At 47.1% G+C, this 21,504-nt stretch overlaps 4 protein-coding genes across 4 annotated transcripts in view; all 4 read left to right on the forward strand.

The window, feature by feature from the left end:
• LOC111071771 overlaps positions 1–12,296 on the forward strand; it is a 37,362-nt gene extending 25,066 nt beyond the window's left edge. Inside the window, exons 2-6 of the mRNA XM_022363278.2 lie at positions 9,426–9,637; positions 10,480–10,615; positions 10,682–10,938; positions 11,002–11,173; positions 11,865–12,296. Coding sequence (XP_022218970.1) covers positions 9,426–9,637; positions 10,480–10,615; positions 10,682–10,938; positions 11,002–11,173; positions 11,865–12,091 — 1,004 coding nt within the window. The 3' untranslated portion in view covers positions 12,092–12,296. The remainder of the gene's footprint in view (positions 1–9,425; positions 9,638–10,479; positions 10,616–10,681; positions 10,939–11,001; positions 11,174–11,864) is intronic.
• LOC111071773 (phenoloxidase-activating factor 2-like) lies at positions 1,054–2,507 on the forward strand. The gene is made up of 2 exons (XM_022363280.2): positions 1,054–1,312; positions 1,367–2,507. Exons 1-2 carry the CDS (start codon positions 1,115–1,117, stop codon positions 2,165–2,167), a joined length of 999 nt encoding a protein of 332 aa, XP_022218972.2. The 5' UTR covers positions 1,054–1,114; the 3' UTR covers positions 2,168–2,507.
• A 4,229-nt stretch (positions 12,297–16,525) lies between the features above and the next one.
• LOC111071776 (retinoid-inducible serine carboxypeptidase) lies at positions 16,526–17,984 on the forward strand. Its single transcript, XM_022363283.2, has 2 exons — positions 16,526–17,547; positions 17,629–17,984. Exons 1-2 carry the CDS (start codon positions 16,569–16,571, stop codon positions 17,943–17,945), a joined length of 1,296 nt encoding a protein of 431 aa, XP_022218975.2. The 5' UTR covers positions 16,526–16,568; the 3' UTR covers positions 17,946–17,984.
• Positions 17,985–18,344: 360 nt separating this feature from the next.
• Positions 18,345–19,891, forward strand: LOC111071777 (retinoid-inducible serine carboxypeptidase). The gene is made up of 3 exons (XM_022363284.2): positions 18,345–18,476; positions 18,530–19,441; positions 19,515–19,891. The coding sequence occupies exons 1-3, from the start codon at positions 18,404–18,406 to the stop codon at positions 19,808–19,810; spliced, it is 1,281 nt and encodes a 426-aa protein (XP_022218976.2). The 5' UTR covers positions 18,345–18,403; the 3' UTR covers positions 19,811–19,891.
• Positions 19,892–21,504: the final 1,613 nt, after the last annotated feature.

The following is a 21,504-nucleotide window of genomic DNA, read 5'->3' on the forward strand; positions in this document are numbered from 1 at the left end:
GTGACATGATTATGTGCAAAAAGTGCAACAGGCAACCAACCGAGTAAACCGCCCCCACACCTGCCACACCTGCCCGAGACACCTGACCTGAAAGTGGCCCCCGAGCGAGGGCGGGGCACGGACACGGGCGCCAGCTGGGGCTTCTCTCGCCTCTGTTGACAGGCCGGTAGCCTGGTAAGCTTACACGTGATTTTTCAACCCAACCTTGCACTCGGAAATTATGGAAAGGGTCAGAGATGTCACACACATCCTCCTTCGGGTATGTGACCGTAATCAGTTCCCAGTAAAGCCCAGCCGCTTGACTATCAGGGGAATAGCCCCAGCTAGCGCTTAAGCCGATCCAAGCACCGGGGGATACAGAAAATCATTTCACCCTTCCATAATTAGCCAGAGACGGATGCAGTAAAGACCTCAATGGTTGTTAAGGCTACAAGAATATCTTTACCATTTCTAATACGTTTATCCGTAGACCCATGGTGTTAATTAAGGCCGTATGTAGGTTGGACGATGGCTACAACTCGTTGCATCGTTGCATAACGATCAGTGTGTTAGAGTATTTAAATTACGCGACCCGAAATTAGCATTTCTGAAGCCATGGACGTGCTGTATCACAGGATCTAACGTATACAGTCGCGTGCCACTGGCCTGTCACGTCCACAACTCAAACGATCGCTACACGATCCAATCAGAATGAAGAATGGTTTTGATTAATCAAACTCCAACTGTAGAATTAACCATCTCCGATCGTAAAAAACTTGATCTAATTTACAGAAGACATGTCAAAATTGGACTCTGCAGCAATCTCTTTTCTATATGTACCAAGAGATGCCATTACGCCACAGAAAAACCCAATTGATTCGTGCGAAAAAACATACAATTACACTGAGTCAATCTGCTTCCAACTGGAACGAGCACAAGTTCTTCCACATGTGGGGAACTCCTAGCTATGCTATCGCATAGACTGCTTGTTTTTTTTTTTTTTGTATATAAAGCTTTATTTGGAGAACTCTGTGCTCTGCTGATAATGCGTTCATCGAGCTTAGTACACAACCAGCCGCCAAACCGAAGAGTAGCGTCGCCTTGCGAAGGTTCTAAGAACACACTCAATTGAAAGATGAGCTCTCTGAAGATATCTCTGTGCTTGCCATTTGGCTGGCTTTTGTTTTCTGTACTTGTGCTATGTGCCGTCGGCTTGCCATGGGACTTCGATCCTGATGCTTCTGACCCATACGACGACGAAAACGACGATCGAGCGGTTGCGTTTAATACAAGGTCGTCCCCCGTAATAGAACCATTAAAAATAAAAAACAAGGTAAGGGCTGAATGAGCTGGTTGTCTTGAAATTCAACTTTGTGTGCATCTACAGGATCAATTCATCGATCTCAGCCAGTCAAACCAATGCGGTCAATCTAAGAGTGGTATTGTACCTAAAGATCCAAACCTAAATTCGACTTATCAATCGGAGTACGGCGCCTTTCCCTGGATGACAGCCATCTTCAACAACAGCCGATTTATTGCCGCCGGCACTTTGATCCGAATGGATGTTGTCCTTACGTCAAGGGATTCAATAGAGAGCATACCGAAGGAAAAACTTCAAGTGGTCGCCGGCGCCTGGGACCTCCGAGGTTCGGGGGAAAAGTTTTCTAAGCTCAATCGCTCTGTGATTGATGTTTCAGTTTGGGAAAGTGTCGCCATCATCTTTCTGACCACGCCCTTCCTCAAAGTTCCGAGCATCCAGACAATCTGCCTGCCTCAGCCTGGGGCTGTGTTCACCGAGATCGACTGCCAGACCATAGGCTGGAGTCAGCCCTCCGACACCGCCACCAGCCAGTCTGACATACTCTGGTTCAGAAAGAACGTCGTCATGCCTCGAGAGGATTGCGAAAGTTTAATTGATATCCAGGACAATAGGACCCAGGAGCCTGGCTTCTTCTGTGCGGTGGATGCGTCCAACGAGTTTAGCCCACTTAATATTGGCGCTGGGCTCTTCTGTAGAAGTAAAATCAGCAGTCCCGCAGTTATGGCAGGACTGGCCCTCACAAGCAGGGGCTGGAGCTTGGATAATCGGCCTTCTCTCTTTGCTGATATACCGCACTATGTGGAATGGATTCAGAGAGAACTGACTGATGACGAGACACCCGAAATCAAACTTCATGATCAAAAATAATCCCATAACACTCTTGATTTCTTCTCGTACATCTTAGCTTTACACCGTTGAATATTGTGTTGCATGTGCCAGGCAAGGAATAACTTATTTAAGGTTTAATATGCTGTATATAATATTTCCTTATCAGCAAAACATGTTTACGTACTATGAGCATATGTATGCATATGTACTTTGCGCTTGATCTTCTGTTTGTCAGCGAATTAAGCTCTTCGCAATTTTGTCTGGCAGTTTCAGAGCTTTAAAGAGTATGTTAATAATGTACACAGGCATTGTTTGTCCAAAGAACGAATATAATTTAATCTTAAATAGAATTATTTGAATAGAAAACGATCTAAAAAATTGTACCTACCTGTATATATATTTTTTTTTTTATTGTTAAAATTAATTTTCTGTTGGTTACCTCTCCTTCTCCAGCGCTGCTGACGCTACTGATTCTCTTTCTCGCTCGCACACTCTTCCGCTTTCAGTGCGCGTGCAACCCCTAGCGGAGGAGATGTAGAATCTAAATGGTACATGTAGAATATACATGTTAGATGTAGAATATACATAGTATATGTAGATGTAGATAACAGATGTAGCAAAAAAATGTAATATGTACAATTTTTTTTTTTTTTAATTCTAAATAATTTTATGCTCAAAAATGTATATGACTGAGTACGGGTATAAGTAGAGTCGCGTCCCCAGAAGCGACTCGCACGTTCCTTCTCGTTTTAAAGTGTATTGTAATTTGGATCCGTGCAAATGATGATCAGAGAAAAGAAGGATTAAGAATTTATGGAATCTAAGTATCGAAAATAAATTAAGAAAATAATATTAATAATTTTTTATTTATTTTAAATAAATATCTGTTTGTTTTTAAATAATTCAAAACTGATTTTCTGCTTATCCACACTGGAAGAGAGTGTGGACGTGCATTCTGGCTATAATTATTATTCGGTTCTTTATAAATATTTCTGCAGTCACGGTCCTCCCCTATCCAGAGTCTTTTCATATACAAATACTATTGTATTAATTACATATTATTAAATAAATTGTATTTCAATGATAGTTGTTATATATTAGCAACATAAGCATCATATTGCATCAGCCATTTCAAATGTACCACACACACACTAACACTATCACACCCGAATATATGTATGCGTAAATAACGCTGGAGAGAGTAATAAAATTCTGTTCTACTCGAGTTCTCACCCAGAATACTACGTTTTCTCCAACCCGAAGCATAACAATAGTTTTTCAACAAGCATTCAAGCCAATTATTATAAATTAATTGAGAAGCACACACGAATGTAGAAAATACCCTGAGAATGTCTCTTTAAATGGGTTTTATGCCAGATATCGATTCGATCTATGGGTCCCTTGTAGATATATAATACATACATATATGTTGTATCTGAAGATGACAGATGTAGCTGTATTTTCCAGGGCTGTCGAACGTTAGTATTGGCTGTCGCTTCGTCTGGAATAGCTACGAAATTTCTACCAGGTGGATGAACGGCTCCTTAAGCGCTGAAATTACCATTAAATATGAAATTCATTGACAAAATAAATACCTGCCTCAAATATTCAACTTCGAGGCGACATGTATAATGTACGGATCGCAACGGAAGCAACAATTTTGACGAGACCGTTTACACATAAAGGTTAAGATGTTATCATAATATAATATAATATAATATAATATAATATAATATAATATAATATAATATAATATAATATAATATAATATAATATAATATAATATAATATAATATAATATAATATAATATAATAAATATAAAGTTAATCTCGGCCACGTGTGCCACCAAATTGGTTGCGTTTTTTTTAAATGATAGCCAGAGGCAAGATTTGCATACAAAAATTTGTAATTTTCTATAAATAGCCCCCCTTACACAGAGATTTTTTTCAACAAATTTATAGTATAGATAAAGTTAATTTCTGCTCGATTTTCGAGCTTGGCTTGAGATTGGGTGTTACGGCATACGAGAGCTTCGTCGTCATCGGGACGCGTATATTTGACCGAAAAAACAAAAAGAGAGGCAACAAATCCAAAATATGAAATTCGATTTGTTGTACAGATGCGGCCATGCGGCCATGCGGCCCCGCCGCGATCGTTCGTTTTGGGGGTGTGTGTGTGTGAGGTTTTTTGGGGCAGTGGGGCGGTAAACCGTTAGCTGCTCATTGCTGGTCGCCTGTTCAATTAGCAAACTTGTTTTAAACTTTTTGACGCTTTGTGTTGTTTAGTTTTATAAACAATATAAAAACATTTATAAGAAGCAGATCGACAGACCACCGCCGAGCACCGTCCCGTCACGATCAGGGGAGCCGAAAGCGTGGCATACTAAAATTGCCCTTCTTGTTGCTGCTCCCAACCTCCCTCCTTACGATTGCACATCCGTCCCGTTCGCCACTCTGCTACGGCGTAGCTGTAAATCCGTAAAACTCTAGGAAATACGGTATTATTTTGTACTAATTCGAATAGGCGAGCAGCTTTCTAGAGAGAGCTGCCTCCGTATGTCATTTGGTGGAGGCCCTGACACCCATATACCCACATACATACATACATATGTATATGTAACACATTTCTAGTATATTTGTGTGTGTTCGTCAGTGCGTTGTTTGCTTTGTATATCTCTCTGGTTTCTGTCTCTGGCGATGGGTTACTGTATTTATGCGATACGTTGGGACTCTTCACAGAGCTGTACACTCATTTGTTTAAACAATAAATGCACTGACAGAAATTTTCTTGTGACTTTTAAGTGCCATAAGTGAAATTTAAGCCCTAATGAAATGGAGGGTGTTGGGTGACTCTTGAGAAAATATCCAAAATATTCCGCTATCCTACCTTAATTTCTCCAAGTGCAGGACTTATACAAATCACGTTTATCCAAAATTCAAGAGACCAGTGAGATACAAACGCCTCCACTAGATCACTGAACGCCTGGGATTTTGGATAAATGGTCAGCGTTGAAAAGCGGCAACAGAAATCGAAAGTACTTGTCAGAGATCTCCAGAAGATCGGGCCCCCACCCCCACCAGCGGCATGACAAAACATTTACACTACACAGAACAGCCCAACCGCCTCCCAGCCCCCACTTCGATTCAGTTCCAGCTGCGCGTGTGTGTCATTACTTATCAACTGTGGGTCTCGCCGGGTGTCTCGCGCCTAGCGTCCACCGCTGTACATACGTCACACGCTGGCAGTCCCAGCAACAGCCACAGCCCCCAGCCCCACCGAGAACCGACCTATCCACTTAACCACTTGAGCGAAGCGTGTGAATTGCATTCGACAAACGACTTTCAAACGCTTTCTGGGCGCTTGTTACAAAAAGTTTATAATTTCGTATTTAACAAAAAAATTAATGTTTTATAACTTGAGTGGGGAGGTGGACAAAAGTTTATAAACATTTGCAGGGCCCCCTCGCATGTGGGCTTCCAAAGAGCAACAAATAAAAATAGTACTATAATTTAACACCACCAGATTTGTTGTATCTATGTATGTATGTACTTGTGTATGTATGTATGTAAGCATGGGATCGGCGTAGCAACAAATAGAGATATGTAGGTTTCATATGCTACTTTATTTTAATTATATGTACAATTAGTGTACGAGTAAGTACGTATCCAAGTTAAGTCGGTGTAGTCTGTGGCTGGGCTACATATTCGTTCATTAAGTGTACATACAAACATATGTAAATATGTAAGCGTTTAGTTGTCGTTCAGCCCGGGGGCTGATGTCATCAAAAAGCATGACAGCGCATTAAAATTTGAGACACACAGCTTTCTTCTCTCTCCCTCGCACACTTCGGTTTTACGAACCGAACCGAACCGAAACGCAACTACAGCCGACGTCAGCGCTCTTGCTGTGCGCTCTCTCGCACTTACACTCAGTTTCTCCCCTGTCTCGCTCTCGCTCTCTCTCTCTCTCTGTATCCACCACCAACACAGTTGCTGGCTCTCTCTCTTTCGGTCAACGATCTTCAAAATTTGGAGCCCCAGAAGTTCAATGAACCGCCGAAAAAGAGAGCGCTGGCAACGCGATCCGCTTGTGGGGGCCGCTGTTCGCCTGATACCCGCAGCAGGCGTCTGATTTTTCTTTCTTTCGTGGAGCGCTGGTTTGAGCAGCGATCTTCGGCGCAGGTGGGTCAGGGGCGGTCGGTCCCTGAACGTGACACTGTTGGCGGCCATTTACCTTGGGCCCCGAGGGCTGTGCACGGCGGAGCGTTGAACCTTGAGCGGGGTCAATGCGAGGCGGATGCCCTCGGCACGGTCTCGCCGCCCTCGCCGGAAAGTAAAATCGAGGCCCAAAACTGGGTCAAGTGAAGCGCCAGCAGCGGCGAGGGCACACCACCGAGTGTTCCAGGGCCGAACCGAGTTCACTTTCGTTTTTTATGTAGAAATCGATAGCGGGCTTTGTTCGGGGAACAGGCGCGCAGCGACCACCGCAGCCAGATAAATGCCAACTCAGAGCGAGGGCCGACAGTCGTGCGTATCAAGCAAATTGTATCTGTATCTACAAGAGGACGCACCCTCCACCACCAGACCACTATACTACCGCTGTTGCGCTCTAGACGACAAATCCCAGTAACTGTGTGTCCGTCCGTACGCCCGTCCGTCCGCCGACTTCACTCTCGCTTTCAAAACATGATCGATAATATACAGGCAGCAGCTACCAGGCCAGCATAATGCCCCAGCTGCTGCACTGCACTCCACACTCCACACACAGCACACCACACCGCCACTCGCTCCATTTCTTTGTGACCTCGTTTACTGTTTCTGTTGCTCTGGCTGTGGCTGTTGCCTTGTTTCGTTTCGTTTCGCGTATTTCGTTGTTGCTTCTGGTTCGGTTGGGGGCTGCTGAAAACTTAAACAATGGAATCGTCCGTTCCGCGGGGAGAGCGGAAGAGGGCGACCAGAGCAAATCTGGCGCTATCTCGGTTTATACGATTATATTAAAATTAAATGATAGAGGTGCACCTAACGGGTATTAGTATGTTGTCTGTAAACTATAGGGATAGGGATTACATCTAAATAGTTACATATTAAATCCTGTATTTATGGAAGCTAAATTTATGATCCCATTAGTAATTATGTATATTCCCTAGTACATACTCGACTTCCAGGTGTGAACAAATGTACATATACATGGCAGACTATATTTTTATTTATTTATAAATCACAATCATTCTATAAGCCCTTCTGCTGATTATGGGCTCCACACAGATACCGATACCGATGCAGATACCGACGGTTTGTTGTTGCTGCCTGGCTACCTTCCATTTTGTTGTTGTATCCATTGTGAAGCGCGCTTCTGGTTTTCCAAGGTTTTCCAGTTCGATCAGGCAACAACCTCAAGGTTTCCTTGATATAAAATTACTGCCAAGTTAGTGGCAGCAGCGGCAGCAGCGGTGTTGCTGGCCCTCTTCTGTTGGCCTGGCCAAAATAGAACAGCAACGGTTTCTAAATAGTCAAATCCGTCGCCAGCGACTGCGACTGCGACTGGCGACTGCTCTCGCCAGCCAGCCAATACAATTCTCATTTTTCGGCAAAACAAATAGTGTTTTGCTTACGCAAATTTGTACTGCCCGCCGACAGGCAGCCGGCTAGACAACCGGCCCCGCGTATGTGATTAGTTTTTTCGTACTATTTCGAACCGGCGCTCAGCTCCGCGTGGAGCTGACGGCGACGGACGACGACGACGACGACGACTACGGCGGGGCAGCATGAAATATTTATGCTGATACAAAACAACGAACGCGTACGCGTACGCAGCCGAGAGTGCCATTCAAATCGACGTGAAACAACAATTAGTATTCAAGGTTAACCAGAAACAAACTGAAAGCCAACAGCGTCAGCGACAACGACAACTACAACGGCGGTGATGGCGACGAGCCCCAGATGCCAAGTGGGGGATCGCCGATGGGGCAATTGTTTCAACAGAACCTTCATACATACATATACTCCTCTCGAGCTAGAAACCGGTTTTATTTAACTTTTTACTGTCACAATTGTGCAGCCATTGATCCAAGCTAGGCCAATCCTGGTTCTCATTGCAGATAAAAGTTCAGTTTTAAAAACTTCGAATTTCACTTTCAAAACCAAAAGGTGAATGCCAGTAGAGAATTGAAGGCAATAAAATCAAATATTCTGCATATGTCATGTAGATATGTAGATACGATCCGACTTACCTATGGACCATAAAACCATATACATATGTATGTACATACATATATGTATGTATGTATGTAATCTTTTTTCTGCCAATCGACTCGTTCGTACTGTGACTCAACCATCAGAGTTCATGATGTGGTCATCATGTGGGTATAATATTATGTTGGCGGCGTCAAATCAGTTTCTGTTTCTGCTTCTGCTTCTGTTTCTGGCTAGCAGCGGGGTTCAATGAACTCCCTGGGCCCTGCCCAACCAACCTTTGGCGTGCGGGGCAGCCGGCAGCAGAGATCGCTGGGCACCTGGTCGCTTGCCCCAACTCAATTTCCTAGATAGTTGATGGCGTCTTTGCTGTTGGAAAGCGACAAGCACGGGCCCGGCCCCCCTTATGATTTATGGGGGCTCTCAGAGAGCGGGGGGCCAACACAAAATTCACTTTCGATTTTAATTTTCGTAGGAAGCTTTTTATAATTTGGAACAGGCGCCCAGCGTAGGGCCACAGGGTCTCTGCCGAATCGAGTGGAGATCGCCCAGCCCAGCGTGTGGTTTATTATCAGCTTTCGAAGTGGAGCTCTTCTGGTTGTCTCTGTTCGACCCATGGGTCTGGCTACTGGCTACTGGCTACCGGCTCTTGGTGTGTGGAAGTTTCTGTAGTCGTCGCGACGGCTGGCTGTTGTTTTCATGGTCGCTGACCCACTTTTGGCGCGTGTTTGCTCGTGAAATGTTTTCGACTTAAACTCTGTGTTTTTGGTGTATTTTGTGCCACTCAAAATGTCATGCCTCCATGGAAATCCGGAATTTACGAGTACGCTGCTGTACGCTGCTGCTGCTGCTGCTTACAGGTCAGGGGTGCGGCTCCCTCGCACGGAAATCCACTGTAATCCCCTTGGGGATCATAATTAAGCCACAATAACTTGTCATATTTAAGCCGGTCTGACAATGCTCTTGCCTGTTACTTAACTTGCAGTACCCCCCCCCGCCCCCGCCACAGCCCCACACCACACACTCCAATCCCGCAACAGCAATACACACAACTCATTTACACCTCTCTGATGCTGTTCTACCAATCTTGCCTCTCCCATTGCAGGGCTGACTGTGGGGCTGCGCGATGTCAATGTTCGCATCCCATCGGCCGTTAAGCGCGGCGATAATGCGCTCTTAATCTGCAATTATGACATCGAGAACGATACGCTGTACACGGTGAAGTGGTACAGGGGCCGCAGGGAGTTCTATCGCTACACGCCAAAGGAGAATCCGGCCTGGAAGATATTCACGAAAACGAATGAAATCGATGTCGAGGTAAGTGTCTGTCTGCCTCTTTGCATGAGGATGCGGATGAAGATGAGGATGATGATGATGATGATGTTGATGTTGATTGAAAGCGAAAGACAGAGAGCCAAAAGCCAAAGAGTTGCCTCATGTAAATTGCTTTAAATAACTGTACGCTGACGGCATTAACGATGGTGGCCCCAGTCCCAGCCTGCCTCACAGGAAGTGTAAACAGTGGGCCCTGGCCTCTGCCCCTCTGCCCACAGTGTGCGTGCATCGATGTTTGTTTAATGCATGTTAAAAAGTTTTAATTAACAATTTTGACTTTTCATTTGCTGCGAATGCTTCTGCTGCGACGTTGTCTGTGCATTTATTGTTGACTTTTGCTGACATTTCGATATTAAAAACGACGGAGAGGAATGACAAAAAGCACGCATGAAATAAATAATACAAAAAAAAAATATGAAACGTAAAACTGCCGGCAGGAAAAACGTTGATGTCGATGGGCAGGGCAGGGCAGGGCTGACAGGCGTATCTTATATAAGCACTCGTGTAAATGCATTACGCAAATAGCTGTGGGCTGTGGGCTGTGGGCTATGGAGTGGCACGGGATCTGCAACAAATTAATTGCTCGCAATTATGAAGAACAAGGGGCCAAACGATTGGAAGCGAAGTGGAAATCCCTTAGGAAAAGCGGATCAAATTAGGAGATTTCTCGCCAGTTTCTTTTAATTGAAAGAACAAATTGCAACCTAGAAAATAAGATATACTACTATTATTATGTTTGGGATATGTTTCTACTTCATACGATCCCTCCTGTGCACACAGCTTGAAGCGAATGCGAATTTAAGAAAATAATCTCCCTTTCACAGACAACTCAATCGAATGCCAGCCATGTGCTGCTGCGAAATGTCCCCACCTCGATATCGGGGAAATTCGCTTGCGAAGTGTCCGCCGATGCGCCCACCTTCGACACCTCCATTGTGGCTGCCGACATGGAGGTTGTGGGTAAGCCCTGAAAGAAATGCGTCCAGCTGAATGCTCTTAATGAATATAAGTTTCTTTTTGATGAAGAATTACCCACCCAACGACCGATTATAACTGGCATTCACTCCCGCTATCGCCTTGGAGACATCGTCAATGGCAACTGCTCCTCGGACTACTCCAAGCCGGCCGCCAATCTCACCTGGTGGATCAATGACATACAGGTGCCGCCCAATTACTTGCGCATCTACGAAATCCAGCGCCACCTGGCCGAGCACCTGGAGTCGGCTGTTCTGGAGATCAATTTCGTGGTGACTGTGCATCACTTTATCAAGGGACGCTTGAAGGTGGGCTCCGATCTAATCAAACCCGCTAACTAGCCGTAATTAATGTCTTCTATTATGTTACAGCTCAAGTGTTCGGCCCGTATACACGATATCTATGCACAGGAGAGCGAGAAACTGCTCGAGGAAGATCGCCCGAGGATTCTGGCCTCCGGCCGCTCCCCAGACATGAACATGTATCCCTTCGATCAGCCCGGGGATGTGGACGAGCACAACGAACTCTTCTTGACACATAAAAGTAAGTACAAGTAGCTAAGGGTAGCCCGAGGCTTCACGTCAGGATAATATAACCTAAACTAAAACCAACCCCGTTTTGGAATGTTTCTAAAAATACTTTAGCAGTCCCTAAATAGTTTGTTCTAGCAATGGGGGTAATCAATATCTCATTTGATTAACTTTCGCACATTATTCAATGAGCTTTGGGCTCTGTTGTTCTCGTTGCTTAAAAATTAACCTTCAGATAAGCAACGGCCACGCCCTAATGACGGGCAGATGTAGAACTTGGCCTGGACTGGACTGGACTGGACTGCCGGAAGGGACTGGGGGACTGTGCCCTTTGGAGCTCTGCGGCCTTACAAATCTTGGCCTGATTGTTTTTCCAACGGAAACAAATGCACACTGGGATAACACAGGGGATACATTTACACGCACGCCATTAGAATGATAAAGTGTGGGGCATTAAATCAAAGTTGGCGAAAAAGGACGAGCCACCTTATTAGCTCGTTCCCTCTGTTCTGTGGGGCTGTTGTGGGGGCAGTGGCCATGGCAACGATTTATTAATGCTCTGCGCTAAGCTAGAAGCAATTAATTCAAAGATTAATTTGACCAGCGGGTGCCCTCTCTCCTCTCTCCACTCTCCTCTCCTCTCCCAAGCTGATTTCAATGTTTTGGCTGTACCAGTCTCTAATCCGCCCTCCTCCCTCTTTCAGATGCTGGCTCGTCTGCCGCCGGACTGCGGCTGGCCCTGGTCAACGTCAACTGGAACTGGAAATGGAACCTGATGCAGGGCAATCAGCTGCTTACCTTCCTGCTGCTTGCACTTCTGTGGCCGGCCATCTGGCTGTGTGCCTGGCGGCACTTCGGGTGCACCGAGTGGCAGTGGAACAGGAACCTGTTCTGGCACAGTTGCTGCAACTCCGATGAGGCGGAGCGGTGATGAGTCGGCCGCGGCAGGAGAGATGGACTTCAGGCAGGACACAGTGGAGTGGGCTGGCCGACGAGGCTTTAGTTTCAGGTTCATCGAATTCGGTAGACGGCGAACCCCTCTGGATCATCACCGAAACAATTATAGAACTCATAATATACATACACACATACATATATACATATAGCGAATCGAATAGCAAATTACGAATACAGAATTGAGAGCAGAGGTCCTCAGCATACCGAACATACCTACTCACATATACCTATACCTATGTTAAGTACGTAACTGTAAAAACCATACAAACATTTTCAAAATGTTGCATCCCCCACTCCGCAACCCCACTGCCCAACTCGTATGTACTTATTGTATCCCCTGTCTACCCCTACCCGAAGGAAGCGCCACCCCCTCGAACCCCAGCTAACCCTAAGTCAAGTGTAAATAACCATAGGAGCCATCACAATCGCCATCGCCATCACATACTCACATGCATGTACTCTTTAAGCCAGATTTCCAACGATTGCTTTCCCTCGGTGCGTCAGGGGGCTAAGGATTGCGGTTTCCCGATGGGGATTACCCATAGTTCTGTTCGCATCTGTATCGAAGAGTGTTGGTTTGAAAAACTGTACAACTATTTAGCAATATAGTTATTTTGTTTGTTGTGATCCTCAGTTAAAAGTGTGCGAAAGGACTGTTGAACGAAGCCAAATAAAGATTCTTTTATTTGATCAAAATTCAGTATTTTCATCTGCCAAGCTTCGTGGAAGGGTAAGTTATGATAAAAAAGTAGGGAAATCCAATTATGAATATTAATGCATTGTAGTCTGCATTAAATCTGCTCATAGTACGGGGTGTGTTGCAGGCCAAGCCTTATGCAAAGTGACCCATGGGTAGGAGACTACCAGAGGGATTTTTTTTAAGCGTTTGAGCTGTGTCTGTCAGCATATAAAATTATAGCAGATAATCTGTGCTAATTCGAAACGAGAGCCAAATGTCCGAGCGTAGCGACAACCGAAAATGTATTTTATTCTGCATCTTATGACGATTGCCAGTTGACAGTAGAGATATTAAGATAGACAGACAGATAGGTGGGGACTTGCAAAATAATTGTTATATACGTTAACCACCTACGCTAGATAGATGCATAGATATATAGATAGATAGATAGATAGATAGATAGAGATAAATTCCAATTGTAGAGTCAAAGAGTATTCCCCATTCTAACGAATTCGAACAGCTTTGCAGTCTGCCCCATTAAAGATCAATCTATCTAATAATAATAACCTCGTTCGGTTGAATAACTTTCTTAGCTCTGTAAGACGCCCATTATTCTTGTATTTGTGTCTGCCATTCAGCAATTATCCATTTCTTATATGTTTTTTTTGTGTTCGTTTTTCGGTTGACCCCTGAGTCCATTTCTGGCTAAGTGTAAAATATTACGGCGTCAACTGCAAAAATAAGCCAACAAAAAGGGCCAAAATAAGAGGGGGAGCATAGGACAGGGGCAGCAACAAACACAAGTGAAAAACTTGTAATTTACGTGGCAGCGGGGAAAAACAACGGAACGCCAGCGACAGACAGGGCAGACAGACAGACAGCCGGAGTGGAGTCCGAGTCAGTGGAATGACACGGAAAACAGCGTCAAATGGGTTGGACTGCTTCTGCTCCTGCTCCTGCTCCGAGTGTGGGTGTGTTTTGTATCTCAAAAAAGCATTTGGCAACAACCACCGCACAAAGCCATGACAATTCTCAGTGGGTGTGGCTGCATGGGTGTGGGTGTGGGTGTGGGTATGGGTATGAGTGTGTGGGTGGGGTCTGTCGTTGGGTGCATACTTTTCAGCGCGCGTTGGTACTTTGCTGGTGGTGCTGATGCTGCTGCTGCTGCTTGCAATTTCGCACTCGACTGCATCTGCATCCTGCATCCTGCCTCCTGCATCTCTGTGTGGGCGCGTCTTTGCTAAGCATCTGAATGTAGAAGGGGGTGCAGACTGTTGCAAAAATTTATTGTGCATGTGAATGGGCTGCTGGCACCCAGCGTGCGCAGTGTCTATGCGTGGGCTTGCTTTGCCAGCCAGGCCAATTGCTTGAAAATGACTTTTGGCAGGGCAAAAAGCAAGCTGCAGCAGGAGCAGAGGCATGGCAACGGTCAGCAGTGGCAGATGCAGAGGCAGAGGCAGAGGAGCTGCTTAATGGACAATCGAAAACGCATTCAACCGGCAATTTCGGTTTGCTCCCGCCGTGGCGCCGGTCATCGCCGCTGATGCCACGTTCGGCAAATTGATTTCCGTTTGCGGTCGCCTGCCAGCGTCAACAGGCCACCGACGACAGGCATTGCCGTCAGGTGGTGCTCTCATTAAAACTGCACTGAAAAAGAACAGATCGGCAGGACGAACAAAAGGAGGAGGAGCAGGAGGAGCAGGAGGATGAAGCGCAACCACTTGCCGTTGTCAAAAGCATTCAACCACTGGGAAGGAGCACTGAGCCACTGAGGCGGAAGAAAGAGAAGCGGGCATCGTAAGCTTTTTTGCAGTCCTGTTTCTGACTTGCATGGAACACACAAACATTTGTTAATTACTTTTTGCGACTGCCCGGCGTGTGTTCGCATTGGCGTTGGCGTTGGCGCTGGCCCCGACGTGGTCGCAGAAAACGAAAATCGGATTCATTTTGCAATCCCTTTTTTTTGGGCAGGGCACCGGGAACGGGCCCGAGAGTTTGTCGGCGCCCCAAGAGCTGTCCATTGTTATAGAAGCGTTGAAATTGAAATTAAGCAATTTAACTTTGACAATTACGACATAAAAACATCGCCGTTGAACATGAAAAACAGACAAGCTGCAGTGGAAAACAAATTGAAAAAAGAAAAAGAAAAACCATCAAATCGGGGTGCGAAAGAGAACCACAAAACGAATTTGGGGACAACTTTTCCAAAAAAGGACTTCCATTAAATATATATTAATTGTAAATGATTAATGCTTCGGCACTTGAGCCATAACTTTCTGATAAAAGAAATATTTAAGCAAAAGATCAGGTGTATGAAAAATATGGAAATAACCCTTGTGCTCCAAAACATTTAAGTGAACTCTTTTGGGGGTTTCTATAATTTATTATACAAAAAATGTTAGCATGTTTTTGGGCTGATATAAGTTATAGAACAAATCAACTCACTGTTGGTTTTATCCCACAAGGAAGATGGGAATGCTGATGCATTCATTGATTAATTATTTGAGCTTTAAAATTCATCAATATCCATATTCCGTGGAACTCAGTTGCGAGGTGCGATTGTAAATGTCTAACGATTATGGCGTTGAATCAACAAACGAACCATTGCAATGGATCCAATGCATTGGATCACGTGTATCGGAGTCTAATGACAACGATGCTGCAGTTGAAGCTGAAGGTTTTCTGGTGGTCGGGAATACACCTTGATGATCCTCCATCCTCCGTGTGGTTGACAGTTCAGTAGCTCTTAAGGACTGGAGTCCATTCCCTCGATTCCTTGATACTGTTTACAGGTTCTTACTTGCAATCGGCCAAAAATACTCAGCGTTTAATAAACTCAGCTCGTGCTGGCAAACACCTCGTTCGGGTCAATTTTTACTCACCAAATGGCAGCTTCGTGTACAATACATCTAACATCCCCTGGAGTATCAGCACCTGCAGTCTGCTGGTATTATGAATGCATTAATCGCTAGGGGAATCCATCGCTTATTAATGCCTCACTTGTTAGTGAAAGTCATCAGTTATAAATCGATTACTGCTCGCTTACTATGCACCCGCCAAAATATGTACCTGCTTGACTCGAGCCTCGCATTTAGGGCAGTTTTTCTGTTTTTGGTTTTTGGAAATGGAAATTTCGTGCAAACGCAGATAATTTCGGAATTTCACAGTTTATTAATTTCACAGTTTATTAATTTTCTACAACGCGCAATAGAAAGTGAAACACTGCACTAACTTGATAAGACTTTTTCCCAAAGTAACTAAGCCAGCGGCTCACTTATCCCCCCACAATTGTATCGCAACAACTGTATGGGGGGGGGGGATTTGTATGTGTAAACGTTTTTGCCATCATCCGAATCCGTTCTCTGCGAAGTACACAAACAAAAATGCACAAAATGATAATTATAAATTGTTTAAAATTTGGGATGCTTTGCTCGTGATTCCGACGGGGATAAAGTAAACACTGCAGCAGAACTTACCCCAGGGCAGTCATGGTCGCCTTGGTGTACCCTACTCTACAAATCCATCTACTTGAATGCCGAGGGGTGGATTTGAGCACCGATACCAAATTACGAAATTTCGAAGGCAATTCGTAAGGCAAGGGAGTGCGTTTTATTTCACGGTCACGCATGTCAATTGGCACTTCATAAAAAAGTAAAAAATAATAGAAATAATTTTGTGGGGGCCCGCCCAATAAATAGCCCCATCTGCGACGAGAAAGAGCCCAGTGCTTGAATCAGTCTGCGAGCGAGCGGACCGGACCGGATAATCGAGAATGGTGTGGGGCTCCTTTATGCTCGTGTGCGTCCTGGCGCTGGCCAGTGTGGGTGGAGTGAGGGCCCGACAGGGATTCGGACCCGGCGACCAGGACTGGGGCTATGTGGACGTCCGGGAGGGGGCGCACATGTTCTACTGGCTCTACTACACCACGGCCAACGTCAGCCACTACACGGAACGTCCGCTCGTCCTGTGGCTGCAGGGCGGACCGGGCGGAGCCTCTTCGGCGCTGGGCAACTTCATGGAGCTGGGACCCGTGGACATGCACGGAGAGCCCCGCGAAGGCAACTGGGTGCAGCATGTCAATCTTCTCTTGATCGACAGTCCCGTGGGGTCGGGCTACAGCTATGTGGACAACACAAGTCTGCTGGTGGCGAACAACGAGGAGCTCACCGAGGACCTAATGACCTTCATGCTGTACTTCTACAAGGCCCACAAGGAGTTCAAGAGCGTGCCCCTGCACATCTTTACGGAGAGCTATGGCGGCAAAATGGCCCCGGCGCTGGCCCTGAAGATGGACCTGGCCATGAGGAACGGCGAGCTGGCCGAGCCCAACACCCTGAAGTCTGTTAGCATGGGCAATCCGTGGATATCGACGCGGCACATCTGTCGCGAGCACTCCAGGTACATGCTGGTGAACGGCCTGATCGACGAGGACGGTGCCAAGCTGATAGACGCCCAGGCGGAGAAGATCCTGCTCGCCCTCAAGGTGCACAAGTTCGAAATGGCCACGGACGAGTACCTGGAGTGGTTCGATCTCATGCAGAACCTCACTGGCGAGGTGTACCTCTACAACACGCAGACCCATGTCGACCCGGAGGAGGATCGCACCTATGGCTACGGGGACGACTTGAACCGCTTCATGCAGGAGAATATCAGCGACGCCCTGCAGATCAACGGCAGCATCTACAAGGCCCAGGTCATGGACGTTTTTGTCACCTTGCACGGCGATCGCCTCAAATCGGAGATAAACACGAGTAAGTTTCAGACCGCCTGATAGCTACCATCGATATAGCCATCGACTATAATCGAATCTGTACCCGCATCTGCTCTCCTAGTTCCTCGTCTGCTGAACGAGACCTCCGTCAAGATCAACATCTTCTCGGGACAGCTGGATTGCCTGGTCCCCACCACAGCCACCCTGGCCGTGATCAAAGATTGGGCCTGGCACGACAAGGCGGAGTACGTTGAGGCGCGACGCACCCCCATCTTCGTCGGGGACAGACTTCAGGGCTACGAGAAGGTCGGAGGTCGGTTCGGCATGTACTGGATCAACCGCTCCGGGCACCAGGCCCCCCTCGACAATCCCACTGCCATGCAGTATGTCTTGAAAGCCGTGACACAGTACAACGAACAGCAGCTGGATGCTGAATAATAATTAGGTTTACGTATAATAAATGTACATCTGCAATCAGCGTGGTATCTTTTGGGTCCGACTGCCAGACTGCCAGATGCTGCGGGCTGTGCCGTGCTGACGTCCTATCCGGCCTCCCGAAACGTCCGGTCCGAGTGTAAACAAACGGCGGGACGGCCAACCACCGTCGCGTCGCTTCGCGTCGGGGGTCAATGTTTACCTTATGGCAGAAGAACCCAATTCCAGAGGTGAATTTACGTAGTGGTCTAAGGTGTGTATGTGGTTCACGAACTCTCCAGCGAGGGCCAATTGTTTACCGCAGAGCAGCGACTGAACGCTTTCCACTTTATAAATAGCAATTGGCCGAAAGCTGCAGCCCGTTCAGTGCGCATTTGTGGATACAGCAGCACACACGGCACACACGGCACACACGGCAGAGATCCGAGATAGCCAGCAGACGTTGAATTCCGGCCGAGGCAATGCAGCTCTATAGTCAGACGAGTGCCTGGACATGGGGCCTGCTGCTCCTGCAGTCTCTGTCCTGGGTGGAGGGTGAGTTTGCCACGCGGAGAGAGTATCCATAACTATCGAAAGCCCCTCCCTAGGACGAGTGGGCTTGGGACCCGGCGACCAGGACTGGGACTATGTTGAGGTGCGAGAGGGCGCCCACCTGTTCTACTGGCTGCACTACACAACGGCCAATGTCAGCGCATTCACGGAGCGGCCCCTGGTGATCTGGCTGCAGGGTGGACCCGGTGTGGCCTCCTCGGGCTGCGGAGTCTTCGAGCAACTCGGGGCCATCGACATCGAGGGTCGTCCGCGAGCGAGCAACTGGGTGCAGCACTTGAATGTGCTCTTCATAGACAGTCCGGTGGGAACGGGCTTCAGCTACGTGGAGCCGCACGGTCGGTATGCCAGGAACAACTCCCAGATAGCCCGAGATCTGGTCGCCTTGATGCAGGTGTTTCTCAGCAGGTATCCGCAGTTTCAGGCCGTTCCGCTGCACATCTTCTCGGAGAGCTACGGCGGCAAGATGGCCCCAGAGTTTGCCCTCGAGCTGCACCTAGCCAGGGGGCGCGGACAGGTGAAGTGTCGGCTGGAGTCGGTGGCTGTCGGAAATCCCTGGACCTCCCCTCTGGACAGCATTCTCGCCTACGCGCCCTTCCTCCTGCAGCTGGGCATTGTGGACGAGGACGGGTATCGCAACATATCGCGGGTCGCCGCTCAGATAGCCAGCCTCGTGTACGACGAGAAGTGGATAGGAGCCCTCGAAAAGGGCTCCACCATCCAGGACGTGATTGGCGCCTACACAGACGGCGTCTTTCTGTACAACACGCAACGGAGGGTCCATCTCGACGAGGTCTATCGCTATGGCGAGGATCCGAAGATGAGCGACTTCATGCGCTCCAACGTGACCGAGGTCCTGGGCCTCGGCCACATGCCGGAGTGGATGCTGCAGAACGCCACGGTCTTCATGCACCTGGGCAGCGAAATCTTTCGACCTGCCATTCACATAGGTAACATAGCATCTCCGCCATCTCCCAGCTAGCTACACCTAATCAATGTCTGTGCCCTTCCCTTGCTATGCAGTGACTCGATTGCTGGACGAGACATCGATCCGCGTGGGCGTTTATTCTGGCATCCTGGACCTGCTCTGCGCCACCCCGGGCACCGTCAACTGGATCAACCGCATGAGGTGGCGCCGCAAGGCTGCGTACGCTGGATCGCCCCGCAAGTCGTTTCGCATCGATGGCATGCTCGAGGGGTACGAGAAGCACGGCGGCGGCCTGAGCATGTTCTGGGTGTACCGTGCGGGGCATCTGGTGCAGCAGGAGAACCCAGCGGCAATGGCCCACATCCTGCGATACTTTACCAGCCACGGATGATGTCGCAGAACGCTTATTGTTCTATCATTAAAGTAAACCCGTTCAAATATATCGATTCGAGCGTGTTAACCTGCCCAAGAATACTTCTAATTAAATGGCATAATTCTTATGACACGGCCACAGCTCCGCCGCAGCAACCAGTTGGGGGAAACAATTTTCTAACAATTTACTCGAAATTAACTCAAATTCGGATGGCAGGCTCCTTCTTCCGCTCCATTCCATCTCTGGTTGCCGTGCGGTTCGCCGCACCACACGGACAGACATTCGTCTGGCGTACCGTACCCAACTTTCCCTCTGCCATCTGCCCTCTGCCATCTGCCATTGTTAGGGCATTTTACAGGTGCACCGCATCAATTTATTTTCCACACAAAAGCCTATTAAAACTCTTACACACTTGGGCATTGATGAGTGGCTGGGATGGGGGGGAGCTGGTTCTGGGTCTGGGTCTGGGTAAATGTTTAGCCAAATGAAACCACTTAACCTTTTTTTCCTGCCTTTCCGTCGAAAGAGAAATGAGCAGGAGGCGGCAATTGCGAGGACGAAGGCAGAAAAAAAGGGGCGTTGAAGCCAGAACCGCAGCAAAACAAATTAATTAAAAACTTAAAAGTTCGTCTATGGAAACGCCCCAACGGGGAGGAGAATGAAGGAAGACACCGAAGGAACCGAAATGCGCTGTGTAAGGTCGTTTTGTCCCCGGAAGTACAGACACTCGATTTAGCTCTATACAGCATTGAATCTGTATCAGAACCCAATAATTATCCAGAAGCTATCGATCTTGCACATGGAATCTATTATTACCACCGCTGAATTATTACTTCCAATATATTCAGTGATGGATATTTAGGCAATTGATTTATAGAAGACACGAAAGGAGGAAGCCCATCACTTTCCCAAATCGAGGGCGGGAATGCACGAACATTATTTATCGTATTGCATTTGATGAAATTAATTTTCCCGATACTTTTACATGACTCTTCATTGGACTATCACTCACGTGTGCTTGTCATCAACAACTAATTACGAAATACTTACAGGGGAGAAAATTGTAATTGTAATCAAATAACAATTGCCGCAAGACTCGCGCAGATCCAGCTCCGCTCCCGCCAATGCATGCTAGTGGATGGTTTTTCTATTCGCGTTCCACACGAACCGCGCTCCGTCACGTCAACGCCCAAGTAATTTTCACACAACTTAGCGCCACATATCGTGCATATTAATTATAGGCAAATCTAATTTGGCAAGACGACCTCTCGCCACCGGCAACCCGGCAGCCCGGCAGCCCGGATCAGAACCAGACAGTAGTCACGTAGTAGGAGGATTGGGGAACCGAATCCGAATCCGAACCGAACCCGTGGCTGGCTGGCTTCAAGTATGTGGATATAATGCTCCTGCACGTATGCCACAAGTTCCCGTGGGTTCAGCTCCGCTGGGTTGTGTGACTGCCACGTCTCCAGATCGGGGCGAGAGCTATTGTAGCCATGTCAAATATTTATAGGTAAGCATGCCAGGATTTGCCACGCAGCCCACAAATTGCTGTTGTATGTACGCACGAGTGTGTGTATGTACATATGTATGTATGTCGCATGTGGGTATTTTTCTGGCCAAGGGTAAAATAAATTAAATGTCTTCTGGAAACAAAGGAAAATTCTTCCAAGAAAAATGTTGCTGCCTCCCCCTTAACTGTGCACAAATTC

The sequence above is a fragment of the Drosophila obscura genome, unplaced genomic scaffold (assembly GCF_018151105.1).
Source record: "Drosophila obscura isolate BZ-5 IFL unplaced genomic scaffold, ASM1815110v1 contig_46, whole genome shotgun sequence".
NCBI lineage: Eukaryota > Metazoa > Arthropoda > Insecta > Diptera > Drosophilidae > Drosophila > Drosophila obscura.